Raw genomic sequence first — 20331 nt, 5'->3', positions numbered from 1 at the left:
TTTTTCTGGACATAATAGTTTATAATATAAAGAGTGTTCATCTTACCCTGTTCTCCCCTGCAGAATAATTAACAAGAATTCATTAGAATAAACCAAAGGGAAAGTTACATTCACTTTCTGTTGTAGGATCAGTGTCAATATTTATGACTATAAGAGAAAACTCAAATTATTAAAAACGTTATTTATCTATTTATTTATTTTTTGAACAAAGGCTTATATATTTGCAAGGTGGCGATCTGACTCACTTTCAGTCCCGTTGTTGGAGGGCGTGTGCTGATTGTGCCTGTAGATTGAAGTCAATCAAAAAAGAGTCTTAGTGATGGTGTAACTAATGTTTTCACTGTGGAAAAAACACACATCCCTGCTATTAAACACCCACTTTTAGAATGGAGTTTGGTTGAACAGCTATCCAGTATAAAAACTGGCAGGAGCAGAGGGTATTTTAAAGTGAATAATTCACATAAATTGAGCTGACCTATGTTCTCATACTGAACTTTTTAACACAAGAGTTGGGGCTAAAACGTTGGGGCTTTTTCTACTCCTCTCGGCTAGTGCTAAAAGTTCATGCAATAAGCACAAACTGCAATCAAAAGAGAGACAGCGGCTCCGCTGCGCTCTGCTCGACTTCTCCTCCCTCTGCTCCGAGTTGTCCAGAATTTTTGAAATTTCACCACTGACCCTCTCCTCCTAAACTGTGATGAGATTTATGCCCTTGAGTTTATAGCTTTACGATGTAGAGTTTTAGAGCTTTACTTTTATTATACTTAATATTCTGCAAATGTTGAAAGTCTCATTTAACAAAGAAACTTCAATTATGTAAGTGCAGGAAATCATATTTTTAATTTGAACTGTATATAAATGTAAAAATAAATAGAGACACAAAATATGTCACAGGCAAATATAGATCATCACTGTAATTTGTTCATTTCGACACCATTTTTCCACAAACTAGGACCGGCCTGGATTCGTTTCTAATCAAAAAATCATGTTTTATTGATTGAGCCCACAAACATTATGGGAACATGACCCAGTTTCTCTCTTCATCTTTCTGTTTTGAAAGAACTAACTGTTAATTTAGCCAGAAGTTGTATAACTCGAGACCGTAACTGTTTCTAATTTGAACATCTCTGTTTGTAATTTAGCAGAAAATGTTATCTCGACAAGAAAGGGCTGTAATAACTTCGAAAATCGACCGCGATGAACGGCCCTTTGTCTCCACTCTTTATGTTTCAGAGACGCTGAATTAGAATTGACAGCAGGGAACAAAACACGCGTTCTGCTTGTTTAAGTCCTCGTTTGTAATTTTTGCTGAACAACACACGTTCTTTTCTCCCGTTTCCACTTCCGCCTGTCTGCATCTTCTGACTCCCTCTCTTCGTCCCTCCATGCATCACAGCCTATAGGCCGGCTGATTAAAAGCCTTCTGTCAGAGGTGAGCAGCCATTTTGTTGCAGATGAGCTCAGGGCCGGCGTGATTGGTCGGTTGATTTGATTTGCCACTCAGTGCTCAGTCACTTATTTATCCTCTGTGCCTGCCATCATTAAATAGGATGCCTCTCCTAATCAGATATCTGACACACACGCACACACACGAATACACACACACAGACACCCTCTCTAATCATGTCAGTGACAAAGTGTCCTATATTGGATTAAAACAGAAGTTGAAACAGTTAACCGTCTGACCAGCGCACACACACACAGACACACACACACACACAGAAGAGGAGGAGGAGGAGGAGGAGGAGGAGGAGGAGGAGGAGGAGGAGGAGCAGGGTCTATCTGATGCATCTCAGTGAGGCAGTATTATGTTCCATAGAGTGGGAGAGAAGAGGAAAGGCTGAGTGCTGCCCATTTAACCCGACAGGAAGTCAGCAGCAACATCAGGGCAATTTAGGCCGACCGCGTGGGAATACATACAGGGTGTGTGCGATGTGGTCACGCACATTCAAAACAGCAAAATTTGGGACTGAAATCATTGTTTTTCAGTTGAACATGCAGAGCTTTTGTGTCGTGCTCAGGTGGTTAAAAGTTAGTTTCGATCCCTTTTCTGCAAATCTCATGCATCCTGCTGTAAATGTTTGACTAAATTTCCTGGGTGGCCATTATTTTTTCTAAATGTTAAGACATTTCTCCACGCTGAATGACAACAAATTTAATCTAAAACTGTTACTAGATAGCGTTAAATATATTATCTTATGATGTAAGGGATGATACAGTTGAATGTGACACTTATGATGTAACCCAGTGATTTTTTTCTAATTCAATCTGAAACAACATATTACTTGCTAATGGTATGAATAAAATAAAAAAAATGCTCTTGTATGGCAGCATATGAAGCAATTTTAATGCTAAATTGTTTGCATTTAGAAACATCACATTAACTACCTGTAATAGTGGTGTAATTTGATGTTGTCATATATTGTAAATGAATTTATTATATAATTTTAAAATCTTTTACACAATTATGAAGTAATAATTAACACTTAATGTGACCTGATATTTCCAAACTGCATGATCTATACTGCATGAACACATAATTCGCACTTTGAGCTCACAGAGTGCTGCAGGAATAAATCCTAAATTCTGGAAAAGAGTTAGCATTTTCATCTCCAGTTCCCTTGTCACAAAGTCATTGGGTTTTTGGTGAGGTGCCTGAAATTAGCTCAAGAGATTTTCATGTTTTGTTCTGCAACATAAAATACATCAGTAAATGCCCCAGTTAAAATTCTAAAGACATTACTTGTCCTAAAATAAATGAAACTACAGAGGATGTTGAGGACTTTAAACATCTTCACACAGAACAGTTACTGGTGGTCACCATGGTGTAGTTTATAGTGTATATATATATATATATATATATATAGTTGTATGTATATAGTTTATAGCCTGTTGTTAGCTTTTTACATATGGTGGTTGCATTTATATAACAAAAATCATAACATTGGTGTTCATTTGTGAGAATTATCTTACTGAACAAAACATGTCAGTATTGTAAACTTTTGTTTGCCACAGAATTTATTTTCTACATTAATCCAAAATGGACAACCCCGTGAAAAAATGTCATTGGTTTGTTATGGAGGGAACCAGAGTAATGCTGCCTGTGGGCTGAGCTACCAAAACCTGTCATCCCTGCAGCACTCTATTTAAGGAGGCATTTACAAGCTTTTTATTTTCAGTTATAACACTGTCAACTGACTGTTTGATCAGACTTTAGTGAGTTACTGACTGATTAGGGAGCGATATAATTGAACATGGCACCGTGGAAGATGATATTACGGATTCCACAGTGAACAGAAATCAAACAGTGCAACAAATGAAAATCAGACTAATAAGTGTCAAGTGGAAAGGCTTTCTGACTGTTCTGGGATTAGATCATGTTGTGTTTTCGCTGCAGTTTGTTCATCGTGTCTGAGCCGCAGATTGATGCAGAAGTGGGTCTTAAGCACCTGTTAAAAGGAGCTACATCTGTGAGCTCTCCTAACAAGTGCACACATATGGCAGTGCCGGACTCATTTGCATACCATGTAGGTGGAGGCGGCACTTGGCAACTGCCTCACTTTGGTCATTAGGTCCTCATGAATATGCAGTGCAGAGGAAGAGTGTGTGGTAAACACATTTCAGTCCCTGGAAAATTCACACTTACATGTATTAACATACTGATGTTAACATGTGTGTCCTAAATGTTGTTGCTTATTGTAGGAACACAAGCAATAGATGTGTGTATTGTAGGGTCCATACGTTCAACTCAAATCTCTGTATAATAGTCTACTGTACAGTTGTCTGGGAACACTTTAAACTTGTTTGACAGAGAAAACACAAACTACTCCAAACAATCACAATAAGATGCATTAAAAGTCATTTAAACACATTTAATGTCCATCTTCATTACATGCTGTAAATGTAATTATCATTCATTTGTCATCTCTCAACATTCTCCATTTTAACTGCTTGAATTTAATATACTTTGATTTTGATCTTGTACTAAAATAATTAGATATTCTTAAGGTTTTGGCTGCTGAACACAAGATTGTGTTTGCAATCTTTGAAATGCCTTATTAAAGGCTTGTTGCTGCCTTTCATAACAGAGAAGTAAGTGAACTAATATGACAGCATAATTTACTATTTCAAGGTAGAGAATTATTAATATGAGAGAATTAATTACCAAATTGAGGGAATCACACACTTCAGTCCTCCGCAGTATATTACACATAACAATTTGTAACTTGAGGGAATCATTTTTTAATTGCGCTTCACAAATTACTGATTTGATGAATAATATTTTACTCCCTTACATCTGCTAGACTCTGTATAGTTGTCCAATATACAAAGAAAAGCAACTTTTCATATATATATATATATATATATATATATATATATATATATATATGTATACAGAAAAGTTGCTTTTCTTTTGGAAGTGTAGAGTATTTAATTGTATTATTATTCATTATTAATTTTCATTTACTTGTGTTGGTAATTAAGGGATTTTAAGTTGGGGAGAATATAGGCCTCTGAACAAATCAAACTGTCAAAATAACTTTGTTGATAAAATATGAATCAAGATTCTATTATTACATTGCATATCACCTAAAATATTTTCATAAACAGAGTTTAGCGTACCCTTTAGCTATAATTCGTGGCTGTAATTGAACCAGGCGACCGTCAGTTTTTGTCTTGCTTGGAAACAGCCAACTCAAATCAAACCGACAAACAAGGCAATGTTGTAAATAATCAAATATGTTTCAAGTTTATTCAATTACTCTAGAATACACAACATGGTATGTAGTACAAACATAAAATAAAACAACAACACAGTGGTAAACGACAAGAATAGATCAATATGACAAACTTGGTCATTTAAATAAAGGCAGGACATTTCTCAAAAACACCTAATTTTACCAACTCCTCCTTCAAAACTCAACAATAGTTGAATTTTTAGAATCAAACAAAACATGATTCATCCCCCAACAATTTATCATTACATAAAGTACAAAACCTTTTATCCCTTTCCAGTCCTTTATATCTTCCTGTCATCTTTGGAATTCTGTGATTGGAAACTAAAAAGTTGCAGAAATCCTGGGGGTACCTTCTGTTTTCACAGAGTAGATACTTTTCAAACTTAAATTAATCTTTAAATTCACAGTATAGATCACATGATGACGTACTCTGGAGTTCAGAAGGAACTGATCTTTTAACCTCTGCTCAACTGTAAACTTCAGCCAATTGATTTTATCACACCTCTGGTTCAGCCAAAAGTATGAGAAGCTTCATTCATCTAATATTCACTCAACAGATGTGGTCCATGGTGATACACTACAACTATACAAAGTCCAGCTTTGTTTTGTTTCCTGTCCTCTCAATAAACTCCCTAAATAGCCAATAACTCTCTTTTTAATACAAACACATAATGGATATATTCTTTGGAGGATATAGCTCTCCAAATATCATATTATTACATTTTAACTTTCAGAATATACCTGAGGAATTTCAGATGTAGCTTCTCTAAATTACCTGTTTTCTCAAACCCTCAAACCTCACAGGCATAAAGCATGATTGGTGTCATCTGTGTGCCATCTGTGTACATTAATACCATAAGTTTAATATAACTATCTATCATGGCATCATCAAGACTAGCCAGTTCACAACCATTTTACACCAGAAATTTCTCAAGGTCATTTGTAAATAGTGTATTTATGAAGACTATTTACCACATCGGTTTAGCTGTAGTATGAGAATTACTGTGGCCAGTGGCTGCCATGTTGTGTCTGGTTGGAGACTCCTGAAATTCAGAGGGACTCATGAACCAACATGCACATGCAGCTGGGCTGCAGACACAGAGATGCTCAAAGTACAACACACAGAAAGAGAGCGTTATTTCATTTGCATTACAACACTGTATCTTTATGTAGTAAACAGATGTTTGCTGACATCTAGTGAGGCTGAATATTGTCTTTAATAATCTAATCTAATAATCTGACTCACACCACTAGCTAGTGGTGATGTCATCTCAACTCATCGCATACTGATGATTTGTCATCGTCCCTTGGTGTTTGAATGAAGCACAACGTACCCTTTAGCTGCTGTATCTGACAAAGCCAGACAGCCTTTTTGAACACGTGATTAACACTGTGAAACTGTTTGGGTCGCTTTAAGGACAAAAACTACTTTGGTAGGTCTAGAATAAGGCCTTGTTTGGTGTTACAGTAGTGATATGACATTACATACATCACATGTTGTCACAGATGCGATTCCTGAATGTGCACTCTCTCCCACTTTATACTATGTTGAAACCTCGGGGTGTCATGGATGAGGTGCGACTCTTTCAGCTGGTAGTGGGTACCATTCACATGACAAACTGTCCACACCTGACCACACCCAGATGTTATTGTGGTTTGGGTCAAAGGTTCAAGAGGAAAAAAAAAGGTTGGTGCAGCTAGTATGTTTAATAGTGAGTAGAGGATGAACCTTTAGGGAAGGAAAAATGGCTCTTTTAAGCAGCTGTAGCCAGGACTGAGTGTCCATCAGTGTTGTCCCAGTGATGAACTCGTTTTCCAAGCTCGTCTTCCCACCTTCAACCCAGTGTATATGAGCAGCCTGCAGCCCTGATGAGGATGAAGTGAGAAGAATAAATGAACTGATTCCCGCTGCTTTATCTTTACCCACCGTCGTCCCCTCTCCCGCTCTCGCTCTCATCATCTCCCACTCCTCCATTCATCTTCTGCCTCAGTTCCTGTCCTCTTTTTCTTGTCTTTTTCACCTGCGTTGGACTCCCTCTGCTCTGTCTTTCTCCCTTCTCTCCGTTTTTCCTGCTCTCCCTTTCCCTTATTGATTAGCCAAACACTTTCTTTCACTCCAGCTTTTAACAAGCAGCCCTGAGTTCAGGGTTAGGGAAATAAAAGGCAGCCCATTGCTGTCACAGCTCGTGGACTTGTCCCTGAAGGGCCACCGTAGACCTTCGTAATGACTGGACTATAGAACTGGAGTCCTTGGAGTCCTCTTTACGTCATTTCTGTTCCTCTCATCTTGTTCCTCTGTCTCCTCCCTCAGTCCCTGACTCTTATTCTCACACTTTCTCCTGAGGTAATTGCAGTTCTAGTTTGAAGATTAAAAAAAACATTGCCCATGAACAGTGAGCTGACCCCCAATCTCAAAACAATTATATTGTCTAAAAAAGGAATACAGCTGCTGTTTTTATGTATTTGTAGTTATTTCATTGTTTGTTAGTCTGTGTTAGAGAATTCCCATCTGTAGTCATTTTTCTGACCCCTTTATTTCTGCAGCATTTCCTCTAGTTTACCTTCTGTACAGTCATCATACTGTGCTGCAGAAGCTCCACATCAAACACTTGCTTATTACATTAGTAACAGTTACCCTCCTAACACTGATGTCATTTCAGTCTTAGAGATGAATAAACTACTTACATATATTTCAATAACTTCCATTGAGCTCCTGGTACACGTAAGGTAAAGAGTTCTTCACTATACTGTATTTATCTAAGACCACCTCCTTGTGTCTAAGATGATTGGCAAATCTGTGTACATCGATTAGTTTTGGTTTGATATTGCAATTATGCAAGCAAACTGAAGGACTATACATGTCATCATGCTGTCGTCGTCACCTACATGCGCTGCATCTCCTGTGTGTAATTGATTGGTTTGTCAGCACAGTTCAATTCCTCTTTCTTTCATCCTCTTTATAAAGATGTTGGAACAAATGTCAGACATTCGGTCCCTTGCTCCCTGCCCCATATGCTACCGCGACTCATTTTGTTTTGTTGTGGCCCTTCCTGTGATTGGTCCAAAAGTCTGAGCCATTCGGCTGGAGGTTTAGCACCTGTAATTTGGTTCAGATCAAACTAGAAACTCCAAAAGTTCCTTCTTAAACTTAACCTTTGTTTCAAAAAAAGCACTGGGCCTTCAAAACTTTATTAGAAATGACTGAAGTTAAACAAATGCCTCCTGTTCATTCATTGAAGGGCGCTTTTGACAAACTCTTTCCAACTTTTTGAGCTCCTCACTGGGATTTTTGCAGTAGAGACAGTTGAAGACTGGTTATCACTAGTCAAAAGCAAGCCGGAAGGAACACCTGAACACCTGTAAGAACAAAACCAAATATTTCACTCATTTAAAACATATTTACTTAAAATGAGAAATGTGGTCTCTTTATTGAGCTGGCTGTAAGGTTTCTATCTTTATTTTATATTTACAGTTAGCAAAAAATTATTTATATATGTATACATATATATGTATATTTCCAGTGAGAATACTTTTGTAGTGCAAAACTTGCTTGCTTGATTATTTTTCTCGTCAGACAAAAAATGAGATTCATGTGCCAGAAATGAGGCGTTTTGTACTTTATGTTTTTACAGTGTACAGAATTATCAAAATTATCAACCGGTCCTGCAGCTTCTTTTGTCTTTACAGAGCTTTATAGTGAGTTTCAGCTCATTATTTAACTCTATGGCTGTTGTGGTTCACTGTCACTGCTCTCACAGCGTTGTTTTTGGCTGCAGCAGGCAGTTGTTTTCTGGGAAAAAGCTTTCACTCAGGAGGTGGTAGAGACCAAAAACAGAGCAAAAAGAGTGTGTTTTGGAGTGGTGGCCAGAAAAATGACTCCAAATGAATGATAATATTACAAACAAGTTTGCATTTTCAGCTTAAAAGGTAAAACTTTCTGTTTCCCCCAGATGGCTAAAAAAAGAAGATACTGCAAAGCCCATAATGCAACACTCTCTGTAAGAGCTGGTGTTAAACTGATGATCTCTCCATTCAAAAGGATGATGACGAAAGTAATTGTTTAGTCCTCACATGTAATTTCCAGTAAAAAAAATAAATAAAATAGTCTTATATTTGAGCCAGTTGGGGTATAAACACTCTGTGGCAAAGAAAGCTGTGTAAGTAAATATTTCAAGATAATGTTTGCCTTTCACCAATTTGTCTGAAGAAGTGGCAAGTTTTTTGTCTGGCAACAAAGTGTGAAACTGTGCATCCGACCTCGTTTCCGAAATTGCAAGTGCTACAAGCAACAGCAACACTTAAGCCTGGCACTGTTTTTTCTATTTAAAATAAATCAATTCTGTTGAGTGACAGAATTTAATTTGTTTTGACAAAACAAACAAAAATTACAGCTTATAGCACAGAAAAGATTTACCACCTCAATCACACACTCTCAGTAGAAATTGGACATTACAATACACAAGTATAACATATTTCTGGGACTATTGCATGGTATTGCATTAAGTTTATGGTAATTTGCACATAGTTTGTTTTATTGAGCTTGCATCATGCATGTGTGTGTGTTTGTAATGGGGTCAGACTTGTGTGTTTGTGGCTCTGCAGTGGTGTGGACCAGGCAGAAAAGGGTGTGGCCTAAACAGCTTATTGATTATAGCTGTTTTTAACGACTGCAGTTGTTGTAAATTGAATTGATGGCTGCTGGCTGGAGCTGGTGTTTGCCTGGAGAGTGTGTGTGAGAGTGTGGGAGAGATAAATTAAGAATGTCAGAGTCTGTATTAATTTACTATATTAAGTATAATGGTCACAATTTGTCCACTGGGTGTTTTTGTGTCTCAACCTGTTGTGAATAGTTATTTCTTGCATTCATTTTTGAATGTGTGTTTATCCGTTTTCTTACAGTATAAATGCATGTATGTATTTATTTTTCTTTTCGAGTTAGTGTATGTGTATACAAACATAATAAGTCTTTATATCGTCAGGGAGTAATGATGTAAATTGCTGCATTGGAGGGCTGAATGCAAAGCCAGGCTCTTTTCTCCCTGATGCCTGTATTAATGCTGCGTCCCTCTGGACCAGAATCAGCTTTTCTGCAGGTTTTTCCCTGTCAGGCCATTTTACCTGCTGCACAAATGCCGGTAAACCTCTTAAGCCCATTCTGCCCCATTTCTTTCTCTCTTCCCCTCCCAACTAGTCTCAGAGGATTCACCAAAGACAAAGACACAGCCTTTCCGGCTATTAGGGGCCATTTAAAGGTATCCCCATGTTGAACATGCTTGAAATATATTGCTGTCAAATGTACTGTGATGCCAGTAATCAGTGTTTTTATACTTTACATCCCCTGTCAGCTGCAGTACTATTCAGGTGTTGCGCTCATTTTAAAATGAGTCTGGCTGTCATGAGGATCGGATGATGTCACACGCTAATTTGCACATCGGTGGCCTCGGCTGCACCATTTTCACATTGTCTTAAAGGTTCATAAAGGAACATGCAAGACTTTTAAGCCAATTAAAATGAAATATAAATGTGTCTTTTCACCTCTTGATGTGAAAAATGAAAATGAATAAAAGAGTGCAGGTTGGCAGACAGGGTTGATTTCTAATGAAACAGCTCAGTGAGAAACACGTGAAAATGTCTGAAGTTTAATCACAGCCTTAACTTACTAGATCTTAAAGTTAATGTTTTCACATTAAAGACAAAGACTTGACATTGACAGCTGAGTAAACAACTAAATGTTACAACTTATGTCCTCATACACTGTAATCTCAAAGCTGTCATCAGTGTCAACTGTCATAACACTGCAGATTACAAAGTTTTAGCAGTATAATTTTCATCGTGAAAATAATGAATGCACAGTTTTTATTACTACTATACTACCTCTTTTATTACTATCATACTTCTTGTAGGTTTTTGCAGGATTATTTCTCAAATAGAAATATTTTGTTGATTTTGTTGAAAACTACTGGCTTAAAATGATAGAAGTAGTAAAAGTGTTTGAAGCATGACATGGTTACACTATCATAAAAGCATTTTAGGGGAGAAGTTGAAGTTGGTCAGTAGGAGGTCATAAAGTGTATGTGGCCTTGGCACAAGATAGTGCAGTTTGTAACCACGACACCGATGTTTTCCTAACCCGAACCATTTAGTTTAACTTGCCTGAACCTAACCAAAACTTGACCATAAAGAGGCAGATCAGGGAACACCTTTACAAAGTAAGTTGTATCTGGAATATGGCTGTCACAATCTCAGATTTTCACCACACGGTTATTGTGTTGAAAAGAATTTATGATAATGACATCATCCCAATCTCTATAGAAAATTAGAAAAACTAAAATAATGCTATCAGTCAAATTACCTTTGTTTATTGTGCATTTTGAGTCTGTAGTCAACAGTCTATAAAGTGTACATAAAGTGAGGTTAAACATAATGGATAGTGAACAGGTGCCATCAGAGACAGAGGGAGAAGAGAAAGTAACATAAATGATTTAAGAACATAAAGAATGTTTAAGAAGAGCTGGAATATTTTCATGATATTATCATGTGTGTTAACAACATGATATCAATATTACATTTTTTTAAAATATCACGGTTATCATCTGTGTATTGTGACGCCCCTAATTTAGAACAGTCTTACTGATTGATATTGATATCATCACAACTTGAATGCAAAAACTGCATCTTGAAAAAACAGTAGTTTTACAAATCACTGATCACGGACCTGTCCCCTCTTTTATTATGGCCACACAGTCTCGGACAGTTGATTTGGTTATTTATTTTTCCATTCCCATCAGGCAACACACACCAGACTCTGGCCTCTGAGTAAGTCTGCACACAAGTGGCATCCTCGTGGGTTGATGCAACTCGTCCTGATACCCCACTTTCCATGTTGACACATGCCACTGCTCCAGAAAAGCTGAGATGTTTTGCTCCCTAAATGCACACACTCCTTGAGTACTTCTTTTCTTTCAAAATCTCTTTATTGAGGTTTTCAACAAAAGTTCCTAGGCCCACCCCCTTATTATCTATAATAGGTATAAGGCACAAATTCTAGAAATAAAGAAAATAAAACTGATGATGGCACTATTTCCTTGTAGTAAGGTGTTATTTCCTTGTCATGGGCAGAGCGATAGTGCAGGCCATGCTATGTTGTTTGGCTGTTATGGAAGTATGTCAAACAGGGGTCCCCAGGTCTAATTGGATTTCTTAGAGCAACTGTGTGAGAAGCATATTATGTCCAAATTAAAGCAGGACATCATGTTTGGAAGCCAGCAACAAAGTGTGGGCAGGGCTGCATCCTTCCTTTTAAGCATGACAGCGTGTCTGGCAAAGAGAGAGGCGCTCAGCAGGTGTCAAGTGAGGATTGTCTCCATCAGTGATGCAGGTCTGGATTCCACTTAAAGATGTTGGACAGGGTATGAAAAACATCTCTCCAGAATATTTGTACGTGAGGACAGTCAGTACATGTGAGTAAGGATAGCAGACTTGTTTTTACATTTGTCCCAAGTGAGGGATATCAGGGTGGATGCTGGACAATTTCACCTTGGCAATGTGAGCCCTATGTAAGGCTGTGTCATGAATCAAAATTGCAGTATGGCCTACTACAGTTGTCAAATTGCCATATTAAATTCTATATTGTCATGCTGCAGACAACACATCATATTCTGCAGACAGAAAAAAACATATTTGTTTGTTACAGATTCCAGCCAAAACTCACAACATAATCATTTGCATTTTTTCAATGCAAATAAGTAAAAACTGTCATTCCCTCTTATATTGCAATTTCAAAAAACAGCCATTATAATCACAATTGAAATCATTCTTAAATCTTTTCAGCCCTAGTGCTAAATGAACTACCTTCAATTGCACTAGACAGTGTTTTGCATTGTGAGGATTTGTGTATTGATATGAAGAAGGAATCCCATCGATCAGCAGATAGTATTTGCCCCAAATCATCACCCCGAGCTAATTCAGTCCTGCAAAGTGGTAGACATTTTCATGTACAATATAGCACCTTTAGATAGCAGTAGATAGTAGATCTTATATTGCCGTTACTACCTCATACTTGTCAACTCTCTCCCGAATTTCCTGGGAGACTCCAATTTTTCATTGCCCTCTCCTGTTTCCCCCAGGGGGTCACAATTCTCCCTGATTTCTCTAAAGTTATGACAAATTTGCACATTTTCTCTTTTCTTATGGAACGATTTAAAGGAAAGGGGCACATTTTTTCAAGAGCAGGCTAAAATTATTGTTATTGAAGTCAATTTTGAAATGGCACTACTAGGTAAGCCTAAAAGTTGTGTTCCAGCTAGTAATCATCATTTATAAGTCATCCGCAGGCACTGATTTGCCAAATAAGTGTATGTTTCTTATTATTATGCTATTTTCATTCCTATAAAGTCAACAGAATGCAGGAAACAAACAAAACAAAACAAACTCAGATTTTCTCTGGTTGAAGACCAGACCGCAGTGCTCCCTACTTTCGAGTTCTCAAGGTTTGTGAGTCTGTTAGCTGTGTCCTAGAAGTACCTTGCTCTGCTGTGCATCTGTCTCAAGAGAGCACATCCTTCTCCAACTGTTTAGAAACAAGACATCAGGAGACTGTGAGCTTTCCAAGAGAAAACTCTGCTCTGTTTTGTTCCTACAGGGCAGAAAAGTGAATGGAAAATCAATTATGTCTGTAATAAATAATCCTCTTAACATGAGAGAGTTTTAAACATGGACAACAATGGCTGTTCTGGAGGTTTTCATAGCTGAGGGCCAAAAGCTTTGCTCCGAAGCCGCTGGGCGCATCTCTCACACACAAAAAACAGGTGCACACATACAGTAAATACACATGGCTGTTGATGAAAACAGATTGCAGAGTTATATTTGAGGTGAAAGATAAGGTGAGAGGTGAGGAACAGTTTTATACTGATTTGTGAGCAGCGTGTGGGTGTATGCTGATGAAACAAGTGGAAATATGTTCAACTTTTTCTCACTTTTGTATTTTTCTTATTTTTATGATGCAACATACAGTATAATGTGTACTGTTTGAACATATATATTTGTTACACTTTTTGTGCTGTATGTCCCTTTCATTAGTTGACATGGTAAAAATATGTTTCATTTAAAGGTTCAGTTCACCTACATTTTGAAAAAAGACATATTTTGCTATAACTTTGCCCGTATTTAGTCATGCAGCCAGTTTCTGGTTTTAAGTGAGATTTTAAGATGTCCTACTCTGAGTCATCTACCTCCACACAAATACAAAGGGTTAGGGATGGGGCAATTTGATCTGTTACAGAAATACATCATTTTGCATAATGTACATCGATGTGTCACTATGAACTGCTGTCAAAACTCTAATCTTGTTGTTTGGCTTTTTCTACTTTCTGTTTAATTTAACAGCTATATATGATTCAGAAATGGCTAAAACTAACATTACACACAGTCTGAAATTGATTTCAGTTATTTTTCTTGCCCCACACTGATGCAAAAAGACATTTGCCAATGATTGTCTTACGTGTGTATGACTCCAGTGATAAAATAAATCCATGTCATGTCAAGTTTTAAGTCAATTACCTCAGTAAAAAATACTGATTGTCCAGTTCAAGAAAAGGAGTGATACAGTGATTAGAGTCCATTTTATCAGGAGGAGAGTAGACTTACTTTAAAATATGCCACTATTATCATTATTTTAATGTGCTTTATGTGTCTGTTTTTCAGATTTATGATTGAGTAAAATATTGAAATATTATTGACACAAGCTTATTCGATATCTTAATAATAAAATATAAACATCAGATTAATTGATAAATTAATTATTAGGTGCAGCCCTACAATCAATATGCATAGAATTGCATTTATTCTTCTAAAAGTATTGAAAAAATGACATTTGAAAAACTAAATTTGACTTTCCAGATGCATTATGTCAGCACTTGAATTATCCACAGACATTACTGGTAGTTCACACCGAGGTAGGTTGTTTCGAGGACATGATCCTCCATATGTTTTATTTTTGCAATTAAATTTAGGATTTTACGATCACATTTTTATTTAATACTGACCTTGTCACACATTTGTGGTATGTTTCATTAGTTTGTGACTCATTAGCTGAGTTTGCATCCAAAAGGATGACAACTTTTAACTGAGTTAAGTAAGGTATAAAGTAAGTAAGTAAAGAAAATCAGCAAAAGAAAAAATGGAAACAGGATGTAAATATGACATTCCTGTTTCATGTATAAAGGTGGAAAAGTCACATCAGATCCATGTGGAGCGATCAGATATATTTTGGAGCCCTGGGAGCATTTAGGAGACTGTCAGAGCAGAAAAAGCTGCTCGCTCATGTGAGCTAAACGTTCACTGCACCAGAACTTAATCGAAAAAAGTGTTTCCCTTTCCCATTAAGTGCATCAATTCTTTTTTTGAAAAAGGCAAAGGCCAACTCAAGTTTGCAAAATTGATGAAGGCTCTTTGAAGTTGCTATTTCTATCAACCTTTTCTGATGCGGTAAGTCAAAATGGGCATAAAAATATGTTGATGGAAACACGGGTCGTGTTGTTGCATCTTATCTTGGCGGGGATGCTCTTAAAGATAAACTGAAAGATAAAACTACCTGCATGACTAAATGGCAAAAATATGTCTCTTTTTGTAATTTGCGTGAACTGACCCTTTAAAATAATCCCTCGGGATGTCTGAGTCGACATGTATCAGATGTGTGGCTCGGGACAGCAGAGGACCACACACTGTGTCAGCGTCCCAGCACAGAAAGCACGATGATGGATGGTGCAGTCAGTGGGTGTAGTGGTGCTGTGGCATCCAGCAGGTTTGACTGCGTTCAATTGGACAAAGTGCTTCAGAATATACCAGAGCACAAAAGGCCAGGAGCCTTTTTCTCACAGGCTAATCTCATAATAGCCTACAAACCATATGGGTGGTGGTTCGCACTGTATTCTGTGTGTGTGTGTGTGTGTGTGTGTGTGTGTGTGTGTGTGTGTGTGTGTGTGTGTGTGTGTGTGTGTGTGTGTGTGTGTGTGTGTCAGACAAGGAGATAGAGAACATGTGAGAATGTATTTGGCAGAAATAAAATTGTCTGCCTTATGTAAGAGGTCTGAACATTGGCCTTAGGTAAGAAAGATGTTCAGCACAGTTATTGCATCAGTTTCACATGATGCTCTATAACACATGTTTGAGGAAAGCAAGGTTACATAAGGGCCTCACAGAATTTTGTGCAATGTATAGTCAGAGTGTTTTAATTGCTTTGTGCAAAATATATCTATACCACAGATATAGAACATGATCAGTGTAACACATGTAATGATTCAATTCAAAACTATTCATCATGTACCTCTGGCCTGATCTATTTATATCCTCTTCTACCTGTATAATCTTCTAATTTTCTGGGTTGTGTGTAAGGGGTTGCATAATTGAGTACATAAACTGAGAAGTAGAGCTCGTACAATTAGTCATTTATTCTGTATATTAGGCAGAAAATTAAAAATAAAAAGTAATGTAAGTTTGTCTGTTTTTGTGTGTATTGTGAATTGTAGTTGTGGGGCAGTGGTGGTCTAAGGGTTAGAGAAGCGAGCTTGTGACCCAAACGTTGCTTGTTCGGCAGGATAAATCTGGGTGGAGGGGAAACTGAAAGGCGGCGCTTGCCCCTCCCTCATTACCACCACTGAGGTGCCCTTAACCCCAACCCCTCCAGTGGAGCTGCTCAGTGTCCGGCAGATAAGACTCTGGTTGTGCTGGGCGGCTTCCAGGTGTGAATGTGATCAGGGTGTTCCTGCAGAAGAGAGCATTGCTCTTAGTGTACCTACCCTGAGTAGATACAGGTTAAACAAAAGTGTAGCTGTATTCAGAGGTTGAATCTACCCTTTGTATCATTTTGAAAAATGAAAAAAAGTGAGGAAAGGGACTGAGGAAGGGGGTGGAGTGTGAGTGGACTGTGGGCGTGGCCTTGTAGTTATATAGTGTGTGATGCTGGAGGTAACATCATAGCCATATTGTACATAGACGCTGCATTGACTGCTTTGGCTGGATGCTGTGTTACAGCAGTGTTGCCACTGTACTGGTCCTCACAAGACTGACTTGTGAACAAATACATGTAAACAGGGAGCTGCGGCTTTTCTGGTTTAAAAATAATATAATGTTTATCTCTCAACAGATTTCAATGTCACTGTCATATTCAAGGGGTCATGATCCACATGAAAAACAAATTCATGTAGATCATGAACCCTTGAATTGAAAAAGGACTCACAGAAAATGGTTGAGAAATAAATGTTGTAGTATTTTTTTAATCCAGAAAAATCATAGCTCCACTGTTTAAATGTATTTGTTTACATATCAGTCTCTGTCAAATATGGCGGTGTTGAGGTACGATCCAAAGGTCGATGCGGCATCTATGTTTACGGTACCGGTGAAAGTTTAGACACACTCCTCATTCAGTGTTTCTTCTTTATTTTTGTAAGAAATGGTCCAGATTATATCAACGCTGTGCAAAGCTTGTCATCAAAGAAAAGGTGGCCACTTTGATGAATTTTCTATAAAAATATCAAAGAGCAAAAAACTTTTGCAGACTTGCAGGCTGACAAGTGTGTACGAGAGGATGATGGATCGATAACAAAACCAAAAAATGAGTGTGCCAGATTTTTTTTTATTTTTGAGATTCTTATAAAGCAAAAACAGATTTTGCCTTTTCACATTTTCTTCTTACTATATAATTCCATATAAATTCTATTTTACAAACTGTCTTTAATATAAATCTACAAATGTAAAAAACAAAGTTTAAAAAATTAAGAACAAAACAGTGAATGATAAGAGGTGAAACGTGGGTCATTCAAGCAGTAACAGGTTGATAGTAGTCAGAGCGAACTAACTATGGGCAGCTGTTGTCAGACTGTGTGTGTCTGCAGTGACACACTGGAAACACAGAATCCACTGGAGCTTGACAGTCAGTAGAAGCACAGCGGCTCAGAGAGGCTGAAAGGCTCTCTGGTTTGTGTGCATCTGTGGAGGAGTGCCACTTTATAGCTATTATGAGCCATTTTGAACCCATGAAATGCCAATTTTTACAAAAAAAAGAGACATAAATGTCAATATTAACACCAGCATTAATACATTCCTTCACAGTACAGTAACATACTTTAGTTTACAGCTAAAAAAAACTTGCTTGCTGCTTTTGAAGACGTCATGTAAAGCTTTGGGAAATTGCAGTGGGGATTCTTCATGTTCAAGGTATATTCATATGCAGAAATGCAAATAATAGAGTTAGAAATAGAAAATATGCATTTCTCAACTGATCATAATTAAAATAAAGGATGGTTTTCAACTGTTCAGAAATAGATAGTATAATATAATAATATATAGTGAGTTTTTTAGGTATTAACTGTATATCTTTTCCTCTCTGGTCTTTCCCTTTTCTAACAGATTGCTTTCTCTCAGCACAACAGCATCATGGACCTGGTGCAGTTCTTCGTCACCTTCTTCAGGTAAATTCCTGCTGTCATATTTACTGTATGTACTGTGTTTTGCCGCGGAGCACCCAGCTGCTCCCTGGTACAGATCCCAGAGGCTCTTTGCACAACTGGGCCACAACCTGAACTCACTGAAGTACAGTAGGTGGCAGCAGCCTCAGGCAAGATGCTTAACCACCAGCAGCTCTGGCATCTTCTGCATCCGCTCAAACAGCAACATACAGAAGTGTGGGACAACTCTCAGGTGTTAGGTTGCTGAAAAAGACCACATTGGACTAAAAATGCCATTATTTATGCTTCAGAAAATTAGCAAACCAAACTGACAATCATTTGGCAAGTTATGATTCAGTGATTTGCAGGTCAAACAAGTCATCTATTGTAGGTTAAAGCTGGGCTAAATTTGGATTAAATGTGAAAGTTTTTACAATACTTACTCAGTTCCATTTATTTTAATCATGTCACGTACTATATGTCAACATAGGGCCATAGTCAAAGAGACTGGACACACTTTTGGTACCTGGTACTTTTCTCAGTTTTGCTTTCCACTGCAGCTAGTACCTCCAAGTTGGGATTCTGAGCTAACCGTTGTAACATGGCAAGGTAAAAGTGCAGTGACATCACGATATTAAGGTGCTTTTATTACCTAAATGTCAATATTAAGGTATTTTTGTTGCCAATACCTACCCAAAATGTAAATATGAAGGTGCAGTCATTGCCAAAACCTACCCAAATGATGGTATTAAGGTGCAATTATTGCCAAAAGTTACTCAGAATGATGATATGAAGTTGCTTTTATTGCCTAAAACTACCCAAAATTACAACATTAAAGTGCTTTTGTTGGCCAAACCTTCCAAAACTTGCCAAAGCCTTTCCAAATCATAATATTAAGGTACTTTTATTGCCCTAAACCTACCCAAAATTACAGTTGAAGGTACATTTATTGCCAAAACCTTCCCAAAATGACAATATTAAGGTGCTTTTGTTGCCTAAACCTACCAAAAATGATGATGTTATGTTGCTTTTAAATGATGATATATATTTTTTTACTTTAACCCAAGGACTTGTGTTGCAGGAGTCTGTAGCTCTGCACTTTGTACACCTGCCACTCAGTCCAACTACCTCCTTGCAAATCCAGTGTTACATAAATGTACTGTTTCAGGGAAACGTTGTTGGTCAACATAATCTAGGAGGAATTCTGTTTGCCACCACAATGTAATTATGAATGAATTCCAAACAGTTTAGTAATACAGAGTCATAATTTCTAGGAGACAGGGTTGCTGCATGACTAGATACCACTCACACTCAGTACGTTCTGTTTTTTTTTTTTTTGTAATTTGGATGACCTGATCCTGGAACTGCTTGATGGCCAAAAGCTGATTCAGGACAACATCCTGTTGTGTGTGTAGATGTTTTCCTGTTTGTCTTTCTCAAGCAGGATGTTGTTTGTGTACCAATACCAATGCTTAATAAGGTCTAAGGTATTAAGGCTTAATACTTAAATCCTAAAAATGATTCCTATCTCCACTAAATTTGCACACACATCAAGTCCACTGAAAACCAAACAGCACGAAGAAAAAAAAAAAAAGTAGTGACTTTTTTTGGACTGTGTGAGAGACGTTTATGTTACAGCTCGTCATGCAGACAGACAGCGGATATAATGAGAGAGTGTTTTGGGGAAGAAGTCTGGAATGAAGTCTGCTGTCTTCAGGCAAGATTCTGCCACTCAGCTACGACACCGGACAAGTGTGTGTTTGTCTGTGTGTGTAGTCATCTGTGCGAGTGTGTGCGTGCACGTCCTCTCCTGTATGCGCCCTCCTCGCTGTGTGTTGAAGCTTGTGTGTGTGTTTGTGTCGCTGTGCAGCCATGTGAGGAAGTGAGCCATTTTTGCGCCTACGGCCGGCTTCCGGACATCAGCGACCTTTAGGCCAGCATAGAGGGATGATGTCATCAGTAGGGGACAGCGTCAAGTTTTGCCAGGAGAGTTCGGTGTTGTCTTTGTGTGTGTGTGTGTGTGTGTGTGTTAGTCACTGCTCTGTTTATGAGTTGCTCTCTTCTGCACTGCACCAGATTCTCAGTGAGAAAAGGTTATGTGCTACAACTACAGGACTTTTGTGTATTTGTTGTTGGTTTATTTACTGCCC

At 37.9% G+C, this 20331-nt stretch overlaps 1 protein-coding gene across 2 annotated transcripts in view; it reads left to right on the top strand.

Moving 5' to 3' along the window:
• The window catches only part of atrnl1a (attractin-like 1a), a 406244-nt gene that overhangs the window by 217008 nt on the left and 168905 nt on the right, over positions 1-20331 (top strand). For both annotated transcript variants that reach the window (XM_084735770.1, XM_084735769.1), the window contains one exon: positions 18144-18205. In XM_084735770.1, the coding sequence (XP_084591896.1) occupies positions 18144-18205 (62 nt within the window). The remainder of the gene's footprint in view (positions 1-18143; positions 18206-20331) is intronic.

Source organism: Lutjanus erythropterus, chromosome 14 (genome assembly GCF_056507025.1).
Source record: "Lutjanus erythropterus isolate fLutEry1 chromosome 14, fLutEry1.hap2, whole genome shotgun sequence".
NCBI lineage: Eukaryota > Metazoa > Chordata > Actinopteri > Lutjaniformes > Lutjanidae > Lutjanus > Lutjanus erythropterus.
The sequence above is the reverse complement of the archived record's forward strand: the minus strand, read 5'-3'. Positions and strand labels throughout refer to the sequence as shown.